This window comes from Myotis nattereri, assembly GCF_964212035.1.
Source record: "Myotis nattereri genome assembly, chromosome: 1".
Taxonomy (NCBI): Eukaryota; Metazoa; Chordata; class Mammalia; order Chiroptera; family Vespertilionidae; genus Myotis; species Myotis nattereri.
In genome coordinates, this window is record NC_138075.1 from 172957633 (window position 1) to 172971385 (window position 13753).

Sequence of the window (13753 nt, forward strand, 5' to 3'; positions counted from 1 at the left end):
GTAGCATATTTTTCAGTCTTTTTAGAATTGGAACTAATGTCTATGCAGTTGAAATGGATAAAGTGTATACAGATGTTTTATATATTATAGAATAAATATATAAATTAAATTTTTCTACATACAACTAAATCTGAGAGTTGGGGTAGTAATATTTTGAATATTATTTTATTTTTAAAGATCCAAGTTGAACTTTGTGCAATGCATTTCTGTGAATGCTTTTCAACATATTTGTCTGGCAGTGTTTTGTTTGCTGCTACCTAATTGCTATGGTGCTACTGATGAAAGTTTTAATTTTTAAAATTGCATGTGATATTTCAAATCTATCATAAAACAGTACATTTCTTTTTAAAAAACACAGAACAGCCCTAGCTGGTTTGGCTTATTGAATAGAGCGTCGGACTGCGGACTGAAGGGTCTCAGGTTCAATTCCAATCAAGGGCACATGCCGGGTTGCAGGCTCGATCCCCAGTTGGGGCTGTGCAGGAGGCAGCCAATCAATGATTCTCTCTCATCATTGATGTTTCTATCTCTTCTGTTTCTCTCTCTCCCTCTCCCTTCCTCTCTGAAATCAATAAAAATATTTTTAAAAAACCCCACAGAACACTTCACAAATTTGAGTGTCATCCTTGTGTAGGGCCATGCTAATTTTCTTTGTATCATTCCACAGAACAACAGGCACACAGTGGGCGCTTACTAAATGGAAACTCTGATTTTTGCTTTAGGACTGAAGGTAGGGGGCGTGGAGGGAGCTGTTTACAAAAACCCACAGGCATGATCAATTTCACTTTCCCTGATTAAAAGTTAATAATTAATCATCAAGCTTCAAAACTTGTTTGGAAAGGAAAAGACTATAGTTTGATTACCAGTCTGCCATCTGGTGGATCTTTTAATTGTTTGGATTATTTTCTATATGGTGAACTCTCCAACCTTGCTCACCCCTGCTTTTAGAGCTTGGCATTTATTATCATTGAATTCTGTGTATCTGTGAGAAGTTTCTTTTTAGTTTGCCTATCGGAAAGACATCGAGCCATTCTCAGTGTCTTATCAGATGATCAACAGAGATAAACTGATTTGCCTAGGAAAATATTCATATTATGCAAGTGTGGTTTTGGATGCCAAGTATTTTCAGGCTTTAGAATGAACAGGTTCCTGTGATCCAGTTTTCTCTATTTTTAAAATAAGCAGCTCTGATCCCCAGGTTTTATAAGAATTTTAGAAAGTATCTCCTTATGAAGAAATAATCATTTTCTTTCCAATCCCTTCCTGCCCCCTCACACACAATTTTTGTAGATTCTGAGTCCCATATCTTCCAGATTACTTGGATGTTTCTCCTATGGTATCATTCCTTGCTTATCTCTTCCACCATGCTGGAATCTGTGACAATTTGGGAAGGGCTGGGTTTAATTTTACATTAGAGATCTTTGAAAGAACGTGCCTGCAGGCACTGACTGGTCTAGCGTACCTGCCATCATCAACAAAGACACAAAAAATAAAAAAAAAATTAAAAAAGCAAGAAAAAAAGCAACTAAGTTTTACACCATGGGCCTTACATCCTAAGAGATACTCAACAGATAGTTATTGAATCATGAATGACTGCATGAATTATAAACCTGGTGAGGAAGTGTCCTTCAGGCTAGAATAAAGCCCGCTTTCCTTACTCCCTGGCTATGGGGAATTCCTCTGAACCAAACTGAGATTCATTTACAACCTGGGGAACGTTAATACTTACTGTATGGTTACTATGGCGATTAAATATGTTAAGACATGAAACCCTCAGCATGGTGCAAGGCTACATACTTCCAGCAACCCACATGGCAGGCCCTGCAAATGATGCTAAACTTAACTTATGAACTAAATGAACAATTTTCAGTGACCAAGAGGTACTTTCAAAGTCATTGGTAAATACCTTCCAGAAGTCTTCCATTGAAGAAAGCGTTTTAAAGTTAGTTTTCTCCGTTTTGGACACGGGGGTGTCAAGGAAGAGCTGTGACATTACCCGAGTGTAGTAGTACACACTGGAGCTCATCATCCCGTAGGTCACTGGAACACAGAGAGAGCCAGATGAGCCCGAGGGCACCTGCCCTCACTCCCACATTCCCGGTGGACAGCACACACCCTCGTCTTCTTCCCTTTGCCATTCCTGCGCTCCCTAGTTCTCTGGTTTAGAAAACAAAGAAACTAACATTGACATGTGAAATGAAACTAAGTACCGAGCACTGAATTAAGATCAGGCGCCTTTACTTGACATTTTGGGATTCCAACCTGCTTCTTGGCCTTCCTCTCTCAGCGCTTCTGGGAGGCTGATCTGCACATGTCCCAGCAGAGGCCACGCCGAGCTCCTCAGCCCACGGCTGTGCACGTGCCGCGGACTCTCCAGCAATAACGCGGGCAGGCCATCTCCGCTTGTTCCCAGATCTATTCTCCATTCTTCTTTCCCTGCTCTGTGCGTGCCCTGAGGCTCACCTCTATAGACCGTACCACACTTGCCAATATAGGGCTGAACAGGAAGGAGGTCTGGGGGCATGAGGAGAGAGTTGAGTTTGTTCCCTCCACCCCTACTCTCCATCCCCTCATCACCTGGATGAAGTCTGTCAGGAGATTCTCGAAGTTCGGCCCTGGCTACTGGGGAAAACTTTTTCCCACAGCCACACTAGGTTCATGCCATGCCATTCCCTCCCCTTTTCCTCAAGCCTGGAGGTGAGAACCTTTCCTGAGTGTCTCACTTCCCCTTGTAGGTCTCCACCACTCCACCACACCTCTGCAAATAGTCACTTCATTAAACTTTCTTTAGCTACCACTTCAAGGTTTTCACCTCTGCCCCTTCAGGATGCTGACAGGTACAGTCACATCTAGCTCTCACCTATCAAATCCTGTATGAAACCCTCTAAACTCAAGCTCCATCCCAGCCACCAGGACTGGCTGATTTTACCAGTTCATTCTGAAAAGTCCTGGAGGGAGTGGGAAGGTAATGTATAGGCTTAGCAGGTCACAGATTAGGGTTTGAATCTTGGTTGTGCCTCTTACTTGCTATGTAACCTATGCAAGTTGCTGAAACTTTCTGAGCTTAAGTTCTCTGTAAGATGAGGATAATGAGCTATTCCATAGGATTTTTTGGTGCTTAAATAAAAATAATAACTAAAAATTATCTAATTCAGTGGCTGACGCTTAAATGTCCAATAACAGTGGTTCATCCTTCTTAATCAGATTGTTATAACATATCTATTAAAACTGTCAGCACTTTAATGAGTACTATCTTATTCTGGACTCTAATGATTGCAGGTGTAATATGCTATAATTCCTATAATTAGCAGATACAAAGCTTCCAGAGGAAACACATTTTATACTTCTTTTGACCACAGTTCTCAACACTTAGCAGGTGAATCTTACCTGATTCTATAATAATCTCAGGCTTCATAAAATGCATTTAAAAAGGATTTGGGATTAAATGCTATTTAGTAAAACCTCTCTCTCACATAATTCCTTTCCCACTGGAGCGTCATAGAAAATTTAGATTATTAAAAGAGAGGAGTGGATAATAGTGATCTAAACAAAAGTGTGTCTGAGAGTCCATGTCAAGCAGCCATGGGAGCAGGAAACACACCTAATCCACATGGCGTGTGTCTGTAGTAAGAGGGGGAGGAACGTTTTCCAGTCTCCTCAGCTAGGCTTCCCCACCTATCATCCTCTGACTTGCTAATTAGGACAAGAACACTCCTCGTTAAGTGTTACATGACCTGCTGCCTTTCAAAAACTGTACTGGAGCAGACTTGTAATCCATTCACAGTTACGGAATAAGGTGTTGAACATGAAGATGAGTAGGATGTGATCTCTGCCCTAAAGAAGAGGAGCTCAGAGATTCCTGGGCAGAGAGCACTGCCTTCCCAGCCCCACAGAGCGATGGACAAGGTACAATGAATTCTACAGAGGCCTTCTGTGGAACAGAGTCATCCAGGGAACAAAGCTGATATGACGCTTAAGGGTAGTAGTGAAGGCTCCCCAAGGCCAACTAAATAAATGTTTATTTTTCTAAATTAACTTAAAATTGGAATTTGCATTGAATTGATTGATTAATACAGATCATTTTGGATTTTTTGTTGTTGCTAATATAAGAATTTTGACAAATTACTTAAATTTCTTGATTCATAAAAATGGTATAGTTACATATGTACATAGATTTTAGCCAATGATTTAAAATATATATCTCCTTTATTTTCTTGTATTTTCAATTTTGGTTTTGAAATTCTGAGGACCTGCATGGAATTTAATGGCTTCATTGAAGGAAAGTGACAGATCCCCTTGACTATGTAGCGCCTCCTGCTGGATATTCAGAGAAACAATGCCATCTAGCTTTGAGGGTATGATTATTCAATCAATCAGCAAACATTACCCCAGTCCCTTCCTTACGCCAGGCCCTGGTCTGGTCTGTGGGATATCATTGAGTGACATCTCCACAGAGTCTAGGAGTCGGCTGCACCATGAGTCCATCTAAGCTGTACCTAAGGGACCCCTGTATTTGAAGTAAGAATGATTTGGGTTTGAGTTTTCACATTGCTTCATCTTGAATGTCTGCCTCTATGTTGTGGGTCTCAGTGTCTTGGGCTCTCGGCCAACTACTTAACTTTTCTGAGCTTCAGTTTAATTATCTAGAAAATGGGAATAATAACATCGAGAGCTTTTGTGTAGTTCAACTGGAGAGATGTATATAAAGACATTTTGCATACTATCAAATGCAGTAGAAATATAAGACTGTTATATCATTTCTGCTTTCAGTACCTGATGAAGAAAGCCCATTTAGAAGGCAACATTCACTCCTTAAATTAACTAAATTGTGAAGAAAAAAAATTACAGCATAAAATAAGTAACCTTAAATGAGGACTAGAAAGGAGAGAAGAATATTAAAAAATATAATGCAAAGGACATATATATATCCTACGTGCATATATTTCTTCTGCTACTTAGTCTTAGCTCCCAGGTTTCCTTTCCATAAAGTAAGCCAGAATAAAAAAATATCATCATAGCATCACCAATTAATCAGCATGTAAATGAACCAAAACTGTCTGAAAAATATGCTCTCATTTCAAATAGGCAGTAGATACTATATTATTCTTAATATTGTGAAAAATATAAGCTCAAATACTAAAGCAAATAAAGGCAATTGTACTGAACAAACTCCAAATCATTAGAATAAAAAGCAAAGAAAAAATTTCCAAAAGGAAAATTAACAGGAAAGCATAAAAAGAGAGGGAAAAAAGAGATGACAAAAATCTGACAAAAGCATGAAATGTGAAGAGGTTAAACTCACTAGATGACAAAGCCTTATTAAATATTGGTTTATAAAAATTTTTTAAATTGCATCCGTAGAATTTTTATGAGACCCACTCAAAATGAACGGAAAAATAAAGGAATGAGAAAATATGTATTAGGCCGAAACCGGTTTGGCTCAGTGGATAGAGCGTCGGCCTGCGGACTGAAAGGTCCCAGGTTCGATTCCGGTCAAGGGCATGTACCTGGGTTGCGGGCACATCCCCAGTGGGAGATGTGCAGGAGGCAGCTGATCGATGTTTCTCTCTCATCGATGTTTCTAACTCTCTATCTCTCTCCCTTCCTCTCTGTAAAAAATCAATAAAATATATATATTAAAAAAAAAGAAAAAGAAAATATGTATTGACATATATTAGGAATAAAATACTTTTTAAAATTTGTAAGTGGCATAATCATCTGACAAAGAAGATTATAAAGTGAGTATTGAGTTAAATAAACAAGTTATTTTATAAATAATACCATATACAATAATTTAACTGTAATAACCTTTTATGTATTGAATAACAACATCAAGATATGTAGAGCAATACCTTCTAGTAATATAAAGGGAAATACCAAAACTACAATTGTAGTTGGAAACTTAAATTTATATCCTATCAATCTTTGATAGAGAAAGTAGACAAAAATTGTCCTGGGATATTAGGGATTTTAATTGAAAATGTAATTTAATGTACATTTATTTAATGTAATTTGGTGCATTTATTTACACATGGTCTTTTTTATTTTTTTATTTTAATTTATTTTTTTATACATTTTATTGATTTTTTACAGAGAGGAAGGGAGAGAGATAGAGAGTTAGAAACATCGATGAGAGAGAAACATCAATCAGCTGTCTCCTGCACATCTCCTACTGGGGATGTGCCCGCAACCCTGGTACATGCCCTTGACCGGAATCGAACCTGGGACCTCTCAGTCCACAGGCTGACGCTCTATCCACTGAGCCAAACCGGTTTCGGCTACACATGTTCTTTTTTAAATATTCATGGAACATTTACAAAAATTAGTAATATGCTAGGTTATCAAAGGGAACATTAGTAAATCCCTAAAATGAAGACTCCACCAGGCAGGTGTCCTTATAAGGAGATGGCCATGTGAAGGAACAGAGACACAGGGAGCTGGCCCTCTGATGATGGAGAACTGGAATGATGGAGCTACATGCCAAGGACACCAAGGATTGCCCGCAAACTATTACAAGCCAGGAAGAGGCAAGGAAGGATTCCTTTACAGGTCTCAGAGGGAGGATGGTGCAGGCACCTTGATTTGGACCTCTAGCATCCAGATCTGTGAATGAATAAATTTCTGTTGTTTTAAGCCACAAAACAAAACACACAGAAACCCCCAAACCAAACACAAAAACCCTCACAAAAAACAAAAACTAACCAACCAACTAAAATACAGAAAAGCCACCCTGATAAATCAACTGAAGACTAGCTGGAGAGAATCCTGATAACCAAGGAAGGGAAGTGGAGACCACATAGAGACTGGTAGGAAGGGCAGAGGCCCAAGAGGGCTGGCCGAGCTCCCACAGGCAGCAGCTGAAGTTCTAGAGGGATGTCTCAGCTGTGGGGGAGTCCCACTAAGAACTCTGGGGTCTAAACCCCAAGCTGGGATCCCCAGCCCAGAGCACCAGAACTGAGAAAGGTACCCACATAACATCTGACTGTGAAAAGCAGCAGGGTTGCTGTCTGCCAGTGAGAGATGGATGGAAATGCAGGCACCCTCTTAAAGGGCAACATACAAAATTTCATGTGTAGCCACTCACCTTGGGCTCCGGAAGAGGGAGAGCAGAGTGGACTGGAGCTGTGTGAGCAGAAGCCAGGTTCGGGGGCTCTGGAATTGGAGCTCAGAGGGCAGCCACCCCGTTTCCTATGCTGAGTCAATCCCTCACTCTGCAGAGGACATCTTTCTCCAGTGAGCTGCTATCCAGGTGGTATTTGCCTTGGGGGAAGGCAGCTGCCCAACCCTGTTGGAAGACCTCTTGCCCCACCTTGTGGTCAATAGCCTGAGGCTAATAAGAACTGAGTGTCAATGGGACTACAGGCAGAGGTGGGTCTCTGGAGGCTTTGAGTCTTTGCCTGATGTAATCTGAGGCCTGGGGCTAGGAAAAGCAGATACTGGAGCACATTTTGATCCTTTCCAAAGGAACACAGCCCCAGCAGAGGGAGCCACAAGCTATGGATTGATGATAGCTTCAAACAGAGCCAGTCACAGTGTTTGACATTATCCTGCACTAGAGACTGGGAGTTGCAACAGATTTACTTAATACACAGACTCAGACCCAGACAAACAGCGAAAATTGAAAGACAAAAAGACTACCCCAAATGAAAGAACAAGAGAATTCTCCAGAAGAAGAGATAAATGAAATGGAGATAGGCGTAGAGTTCAAAATAATGATGGCAAAGATGCTCAACAGCTTGAGAAAAGATATGGTAACCATGAAGAATGACATAGCACTAATAAAGAACACAATGGAAGGAATACACAGAAGATTAGGGGAAGCTGAAGGTTGGATCAGTGAATTAGAAGACAGGGTAGAAAAAAATCTCTCAATCAGAGAACTAAAAATGAAAAACAATAAAAAAAAACACAGGAGGACAGCTTAAGGGAGCTGTGGGACAACATGAAACATAATAGGTGTGCCAAAAGGGGAAGAAAGAGAGCAAGGGATAGAGAACATGTTTGAAGAAATAATGGCAGAAAAATTCCCTAACCTGGAGGGACCTGGAGAGTATTATGCTAAGTGAAATAAGAGTCAGAGAAAGATAAGTATCGCATGATCTCATGCATATGCAAAGTCATGCAAGTGCAGGAGGTACAGAGAGTCCCAAGCAAGAAGAACCCAAACAGGCCCATGCCCAGACACATCATATTTAAAATGCCCAAAATTAAAGACAAAGAGAGAATCTTAAAGGCAGCAAGAAAAAAGCAATTTGTTACCTACAAAGGAGCTCCCATAAGGCTGTCAGCTGATTTTTCATCAGAAACTCTACAGGCCAGAAGGGAATGGCATGAAGTATTCAAGATAATGAAATGCAAGAATCTGAAACCAGGATTACGATATCCAGCAAGGCTATCATTCAAAATAGATGGTGAAATAAAGAGCTTCTGGGGGGGGGGGGAGGGGGAGGGGGGCGGGCAGCTAAAGGAGTTAATCAGCACCAAACCAGCACTGCAAGAAATGCTAAAGGGACTGCTGTATGAGAAGAACTAGAAAGAGAGAGAAAGAGAGAGAGAGAGAAAGAGAGAAGCAAATGGAACTACATAAAAATGAAAAGCTGCTCCACAGCAAAAGAAGCCATCAACAAAACAAAAAGGGAGCCCACTGTATGGGAGAACATATTTGACAGTGATACATCTGATAAAGAGTTAATATTCAAAATATATAAGGAACTCATATAACTTATCAAAAGGAAGACAAACAATCCAATTAAAAAATGGGCAAAGGACCTAAATAGACACTTCTTCAAAGTTCACATACCGATGGTCAAGAGACATACGAAAAAATAGTCAAAATCAATGATCATCAGAGAGATACAAATTTAAACAATGAGGTATGACCTCACACCTCTCAGAATGGTTACCATCAACAAATAACAAGTCCTGGTGAGGGTGTGGAAAAAAGGGAACCCTAATACACTGCTGGTGGGATTGCAGACTGGTACAGCCATTATGGAAAACAGTATGGAGTTTCCTCAAAAAATTAAGTATGGAACTGCCATTTGACCCAGTGATCCCACTTCTAGGAATATATCTTAAGAAACCTGAAGCACTAATCAGAAAGAATATATGCACCCCTATGTTCATAGCAGCACAATTTACAATAGCTAAGATCTGGAAATAGCCCAAGTGCCCATTAGTAGACAAGTGGATAAAAAGCAGTGGTACATTTATACCATGAAATACTATGCAGCAATAAAAAATAATCTCTTACCCTTTGAGACAGCATGAAGGGACCTGAAGAGTACTAAGGGTAATAAGCGAGTCAGAGAAAAACAAGTATCACATGATCTCACTCATATGTGAAATCTAATGAACAAAATAAACAGTTGAACAAAATAGATCTAGAGACACAGAAGCATGGAACAGACTGTGGAATCTCAGAGGGAAGGTGGGGGTGGGTGGGAAGAGATCAACCAAAGATCTTGTATGCATATATGCTTAACCCATAAACACAGACGACAGGTGGTAAAGGCCTGGGGTGGGGGGCTGGAGGTGGGCTATATGGGGGTAAATGGGGGAAAAGGGGACACATGTAATACTTTCAACAATAAAGATTTAAAAAAGTAATGAGACATTCCTACCTAACAAATAACTTATAATTAGTAAGAAAAAAACAAGAAGATGGATTAGATGGATATTGTTCATATAAACATACTTTTTAGCTTAAATAACTTATTTTTTCTTAAATTTCCAGTTGGATAGGCAAAATTTCAGAAAATGTAAGAAGAAGTCACACCCTGCTAAAGCTCATTAAGAGCTTACTAGTATTAGTAAGAAGCAGTGTGGAGATATGAAATAAATCAATATTCAATTTCTTAAAATTATAAATATTGAAACTTTGATGTTTCTTTAACCTTTTATGTTCAACTTACAAATCTTTTTATTTTTATTTTTTTAAATCTAGTAAATAAAAATTGTTTTTAAGGAAGCTTTCAGCACTTAGTCAATTACATTCAAGGGGGTCAATTTTAATGTAATAAGAATGGCATTATTAAAGTACTGATTACATTTTTATTCTTTCCATTTACATAAAAGGGGCCTCTTTCTAAGGTTGGTGTGGATTTTTAAGCATTTCCAAGTGTACACTATAAGAATAAACTCTTTTTCTGGAGGAGTATAGCAAGAGATTTGGTGGTCACAAATCTGTTTCCTTATCTGTTCTCATAAAGGGCTTTAGAAGGGACACTATAGAACTCTATCATCCAATACCCTTTAATTCAAAGGATAACTCCACTGACTGGCTCTTTAAGGAAAATGGTTTCTAAGACTCATTTCTGGCTAAGGCTTCCCTCCCCTCCCAGAGGATGCAGGGACATACTAAAGAAGAGAGAAAAAAATAAAGAGATAGGTCTGCAGTAAGTTTCCTGTACAGTAAAAATCTGGTGATTCTTGAAGAATGAAGGCACTCACACCACATATTAAATATGAAAGAAAGGGACTATATTACATATATCCATAAAAGCAATATTAGGTGACATTATTTGTATTTTCTCAGAGTTACATTTGGGAAGTCATTTTGCTAATTATTGTTAAGAAATCTAATGCAAAAAAACCTTTTACTTAGAAGGTATGTGGCAGGTTACCACTTGCATCTCAGGGTAAAAATGGTCACAACTGGCAATGAACTGGCCAATCAGATAATCCTGAATTTTAATTAATGTTTACCAGAGAAGAGAGTTTTACCAAATTCTAAATTGGAATTGAAAACAGAGCAGAGACCTTCTGAATTAACCCTTGTGGTGCATACACGATTCCTTTCAATTATGATGTTGACGGGTCCCATACTCCCACACCTTTTCCTTTACTGGAAGGAACTGTTCTACTTACAGATGCACAGGACTATGAGAAACAGGAGGTATGTGGCCAGCTCCCGCAAAACGCTTTTCAGGTACTTCTCTCGGTTCGTGTTGCTTTCCTCCATAAGTCTTGTTCCCCAGAGACCTTTAAAATAATAATAAAAGATGTCTTTTTTAAAAACCTTATGAATGGCAAAGGAAAAACATAAAATAGATAGTATAACCATTAAGGGAGATTCTCTGATATTTTTTTTTTAGCATGCTCTGAGTGTAACTGGGAAATTGTTTCAGCAGGAGTACCTTAGTAAAAACTTAGCAAGAGAACAGGAAATGAGGGCAGCCTACAAGAGAGATTAAATCATTGTGCATACACATCAGCTCTTCCTATACGGTAATTATCCTATTACTAAACTTAGTACATGCGGAAACTACATTGCAAATGATACCTTTTAAGTCACCCCTGAGGAAAAGAAGTCCTGGTTGGAGCATCGTTTCCCTATTGGAACATCTATCAAGCTTCTAACACACCGGCCTAAAATCTCTGCCCTCTGCCCTTGGTCCTTTTAAGAAACTAGCGACTGATTACACTAAATATGCTTAGTTTAACAGATTTTTAAAGTGCCAATTAACATATACTCTTTAAATAAAAAGCAACAACTTAGCCGACTTCTCTCTTTGGAGAGAGTAAAATCAGCAACCATGTTCCGTATTTTTGCAGATGGAAAAAGTGTTGGGCCGGCTGAGCGAAGATGACATAACCTCCGCGAGCTTGCTGGAGAGAGTTACCGCAGTTTGGGGCTGGCAGACAGCCGTGGTGGCCGTCCAAACCCCCATTAATGAACAGTGTGGTCAAGTCACATTGCTGGTTACTCGGAAGAGCCTTGATGTTTTCCAAAAAAGACAGACTTCCCAATCCTTTCAGTTAGATTAGGCTGGCTGTTAATGGAAGCCAACCTGGTCCCTGCTTGCCTCACACTTTGATTCCACAGACTTTAACCCCTTCCATCACTGAGGTTCACAGAGCTTCTTAAACCACAATCCAGCCACGCAGAGACAGAGGGCAAATGGTGCATGGCCTTCCACTTCGAAGAAATGACTTCATCACTAGTGTTTATGTATTCTTAAGTCTTGTAATAATACATTAGTTCTGCTCCTAAATTCGAGTATTTCATTTCCTTTCATTTCTCCTCCCAAATTTCCTTTAGGAAAATCAGCGTCTGAATTCAAAGACACTGTGTTACGCATCACAGATTTCACCACACTGAAAGTGGAGCATAACTTATGACCAGGTTCGCTTCTGCCAAGATCTGGTAGTTGTCAGGGAATTACTCACTCAGAAGAAATGCAGCAAGCAGAATGTTTGTTCGCTGAAACCATCATATTAAGAATTATTACAAATTTATATGACATGGAAAATTACAACTCAGAATAACACAGAGGCAGCCAAATGTTAGGCGCAGTAGTCCTGGACACAACCACACCATATCTTTGGGTATATTTCCTTGGGAGGCCAGGCATAAGATATACACATAAGTAGAGACTGACAGTCTCTTTACCATCAAGAAAGATTGTTGCCTGGCCTCACTTGGGCAGTGATTTCACTCTGTCCTATGGTTTATAAACGATTATACATTAAGGAACAATCATGGTTCTTAATATTTACAAATGATACCGCTTGACCTACAAATAGGAAAACCAAACTCCTTTCAAATTTTCTTCAAACGAAACTTGCAATGCTCTATGGCAATTAAATGCTCTAGCCCTTACATGAAACATTTCAAATGAAAAAAAAAATGTCCCTTTATTTACCGAGTATGCTTTTATATAATATCCTTTTATGCATTTACTTTTCACAAATGACTCTAGCTCCTCAAATATTTATGGGTTTAAAAATTTCATCGAATTTCCACACTGGATGTGTAGGTTGGGTCTGTCTCAGGGTACAAGGACCTCTTTACATCCTGACGAATGAGAAATGGCTGCATCCACAAATAGGAAAAAAAAGGCTGTGGTGTTGCCACCTACTTCCCATGTTTACAGAGCTAACAGGGTCAGAATGGGTAAGCTTGGAGTTCACATCCAAAATGGCAGCATTCTTCAAACTCAACTGTTGTCTTTTCCCACAACTGTCCCCTTGTGAGGGAGTGCCTGCCCAGCACTCCGGGCACTCACGGCCAGTACGTAAGGTGTCGGCAGCTGCTAGGGAGAGCGCGGTATGAGGGGTGGGCCATATCCAGCTCCCTTTGTGTTTAAGAGGGTGCTGAATTAACGGAGCACAGCACCCAGACGGTGTCTATTCCCTTGTGCAGTGTCATTGATATGAACATAGAGGAACTCAGACATAGGTAATCCAAAACACAAACGATGTGCCAAACATAAACAACTGATTTCGAAAAAAAATGCCATCTTTGCATTTATTTTATCCAAAGACTTCCAAACCCCTTTTATTTTGCAATATATAAAAAATATCAGCGAGAATGATCTAATGTATCGCTCACCCAATTTCAACTATTATCAACTCAACACCAATCTTGATTCATCTATACCAGGGGTGGGGAACCTTTTTTCTGCCAAGGGCCATTTGGATATTTATAACATCATTCTCCGGTCTTACAAAATGATCAACTTAAAAATTAGCCTGCTATATTTGGTCAAACATTTAATTATCTCACCCCTAATGCCTTGGCAGGGCCAGAACAGATGATTTTGCCGGCTTCGTACGGCCCACGGGCCGGCGACCCCCACCCCTGATCTAAATCCTCACCCATTCCTCTCTGTTAAATCTAATCCCAGCTTGCATATCATTTCACCTGTAAATATTTCAGTTCCATGGTGAAACGATCCAGTGTGGATCTTTTGGCTCACATTAACCCTGCCCCATCTGAAATACACTAACCCTGATGACTTTACTGATC

General features: G+C 39.7%; 1 protein-coding gene across 1 annotated transcript in view; it reads right to left on the minus strand.

The window, feature by feature from the left end:
- The window catches only part of PKD2 (polycystin 2, transient receptor potential cation channel), a 58921-nt gene that overhangs the window by 38658 nt on the left and 6510 nt on the right, over positions 1–13753 (minus strand). The window contains exons 2-3 of the mRNA XM_081109655.1: positions 10870–10983; positions 1907–2040 (exon numbers count right to left, since the gene is read on the minus strand). Coding sequence (XP_080965781.1) covers positions 1907–2040; positions 10870–10983 — 248 coding nt within the window. The remainder of the gene's footprint in view (positions 1–1906; positions 2041–10869; positions 10984–13753) is intronic.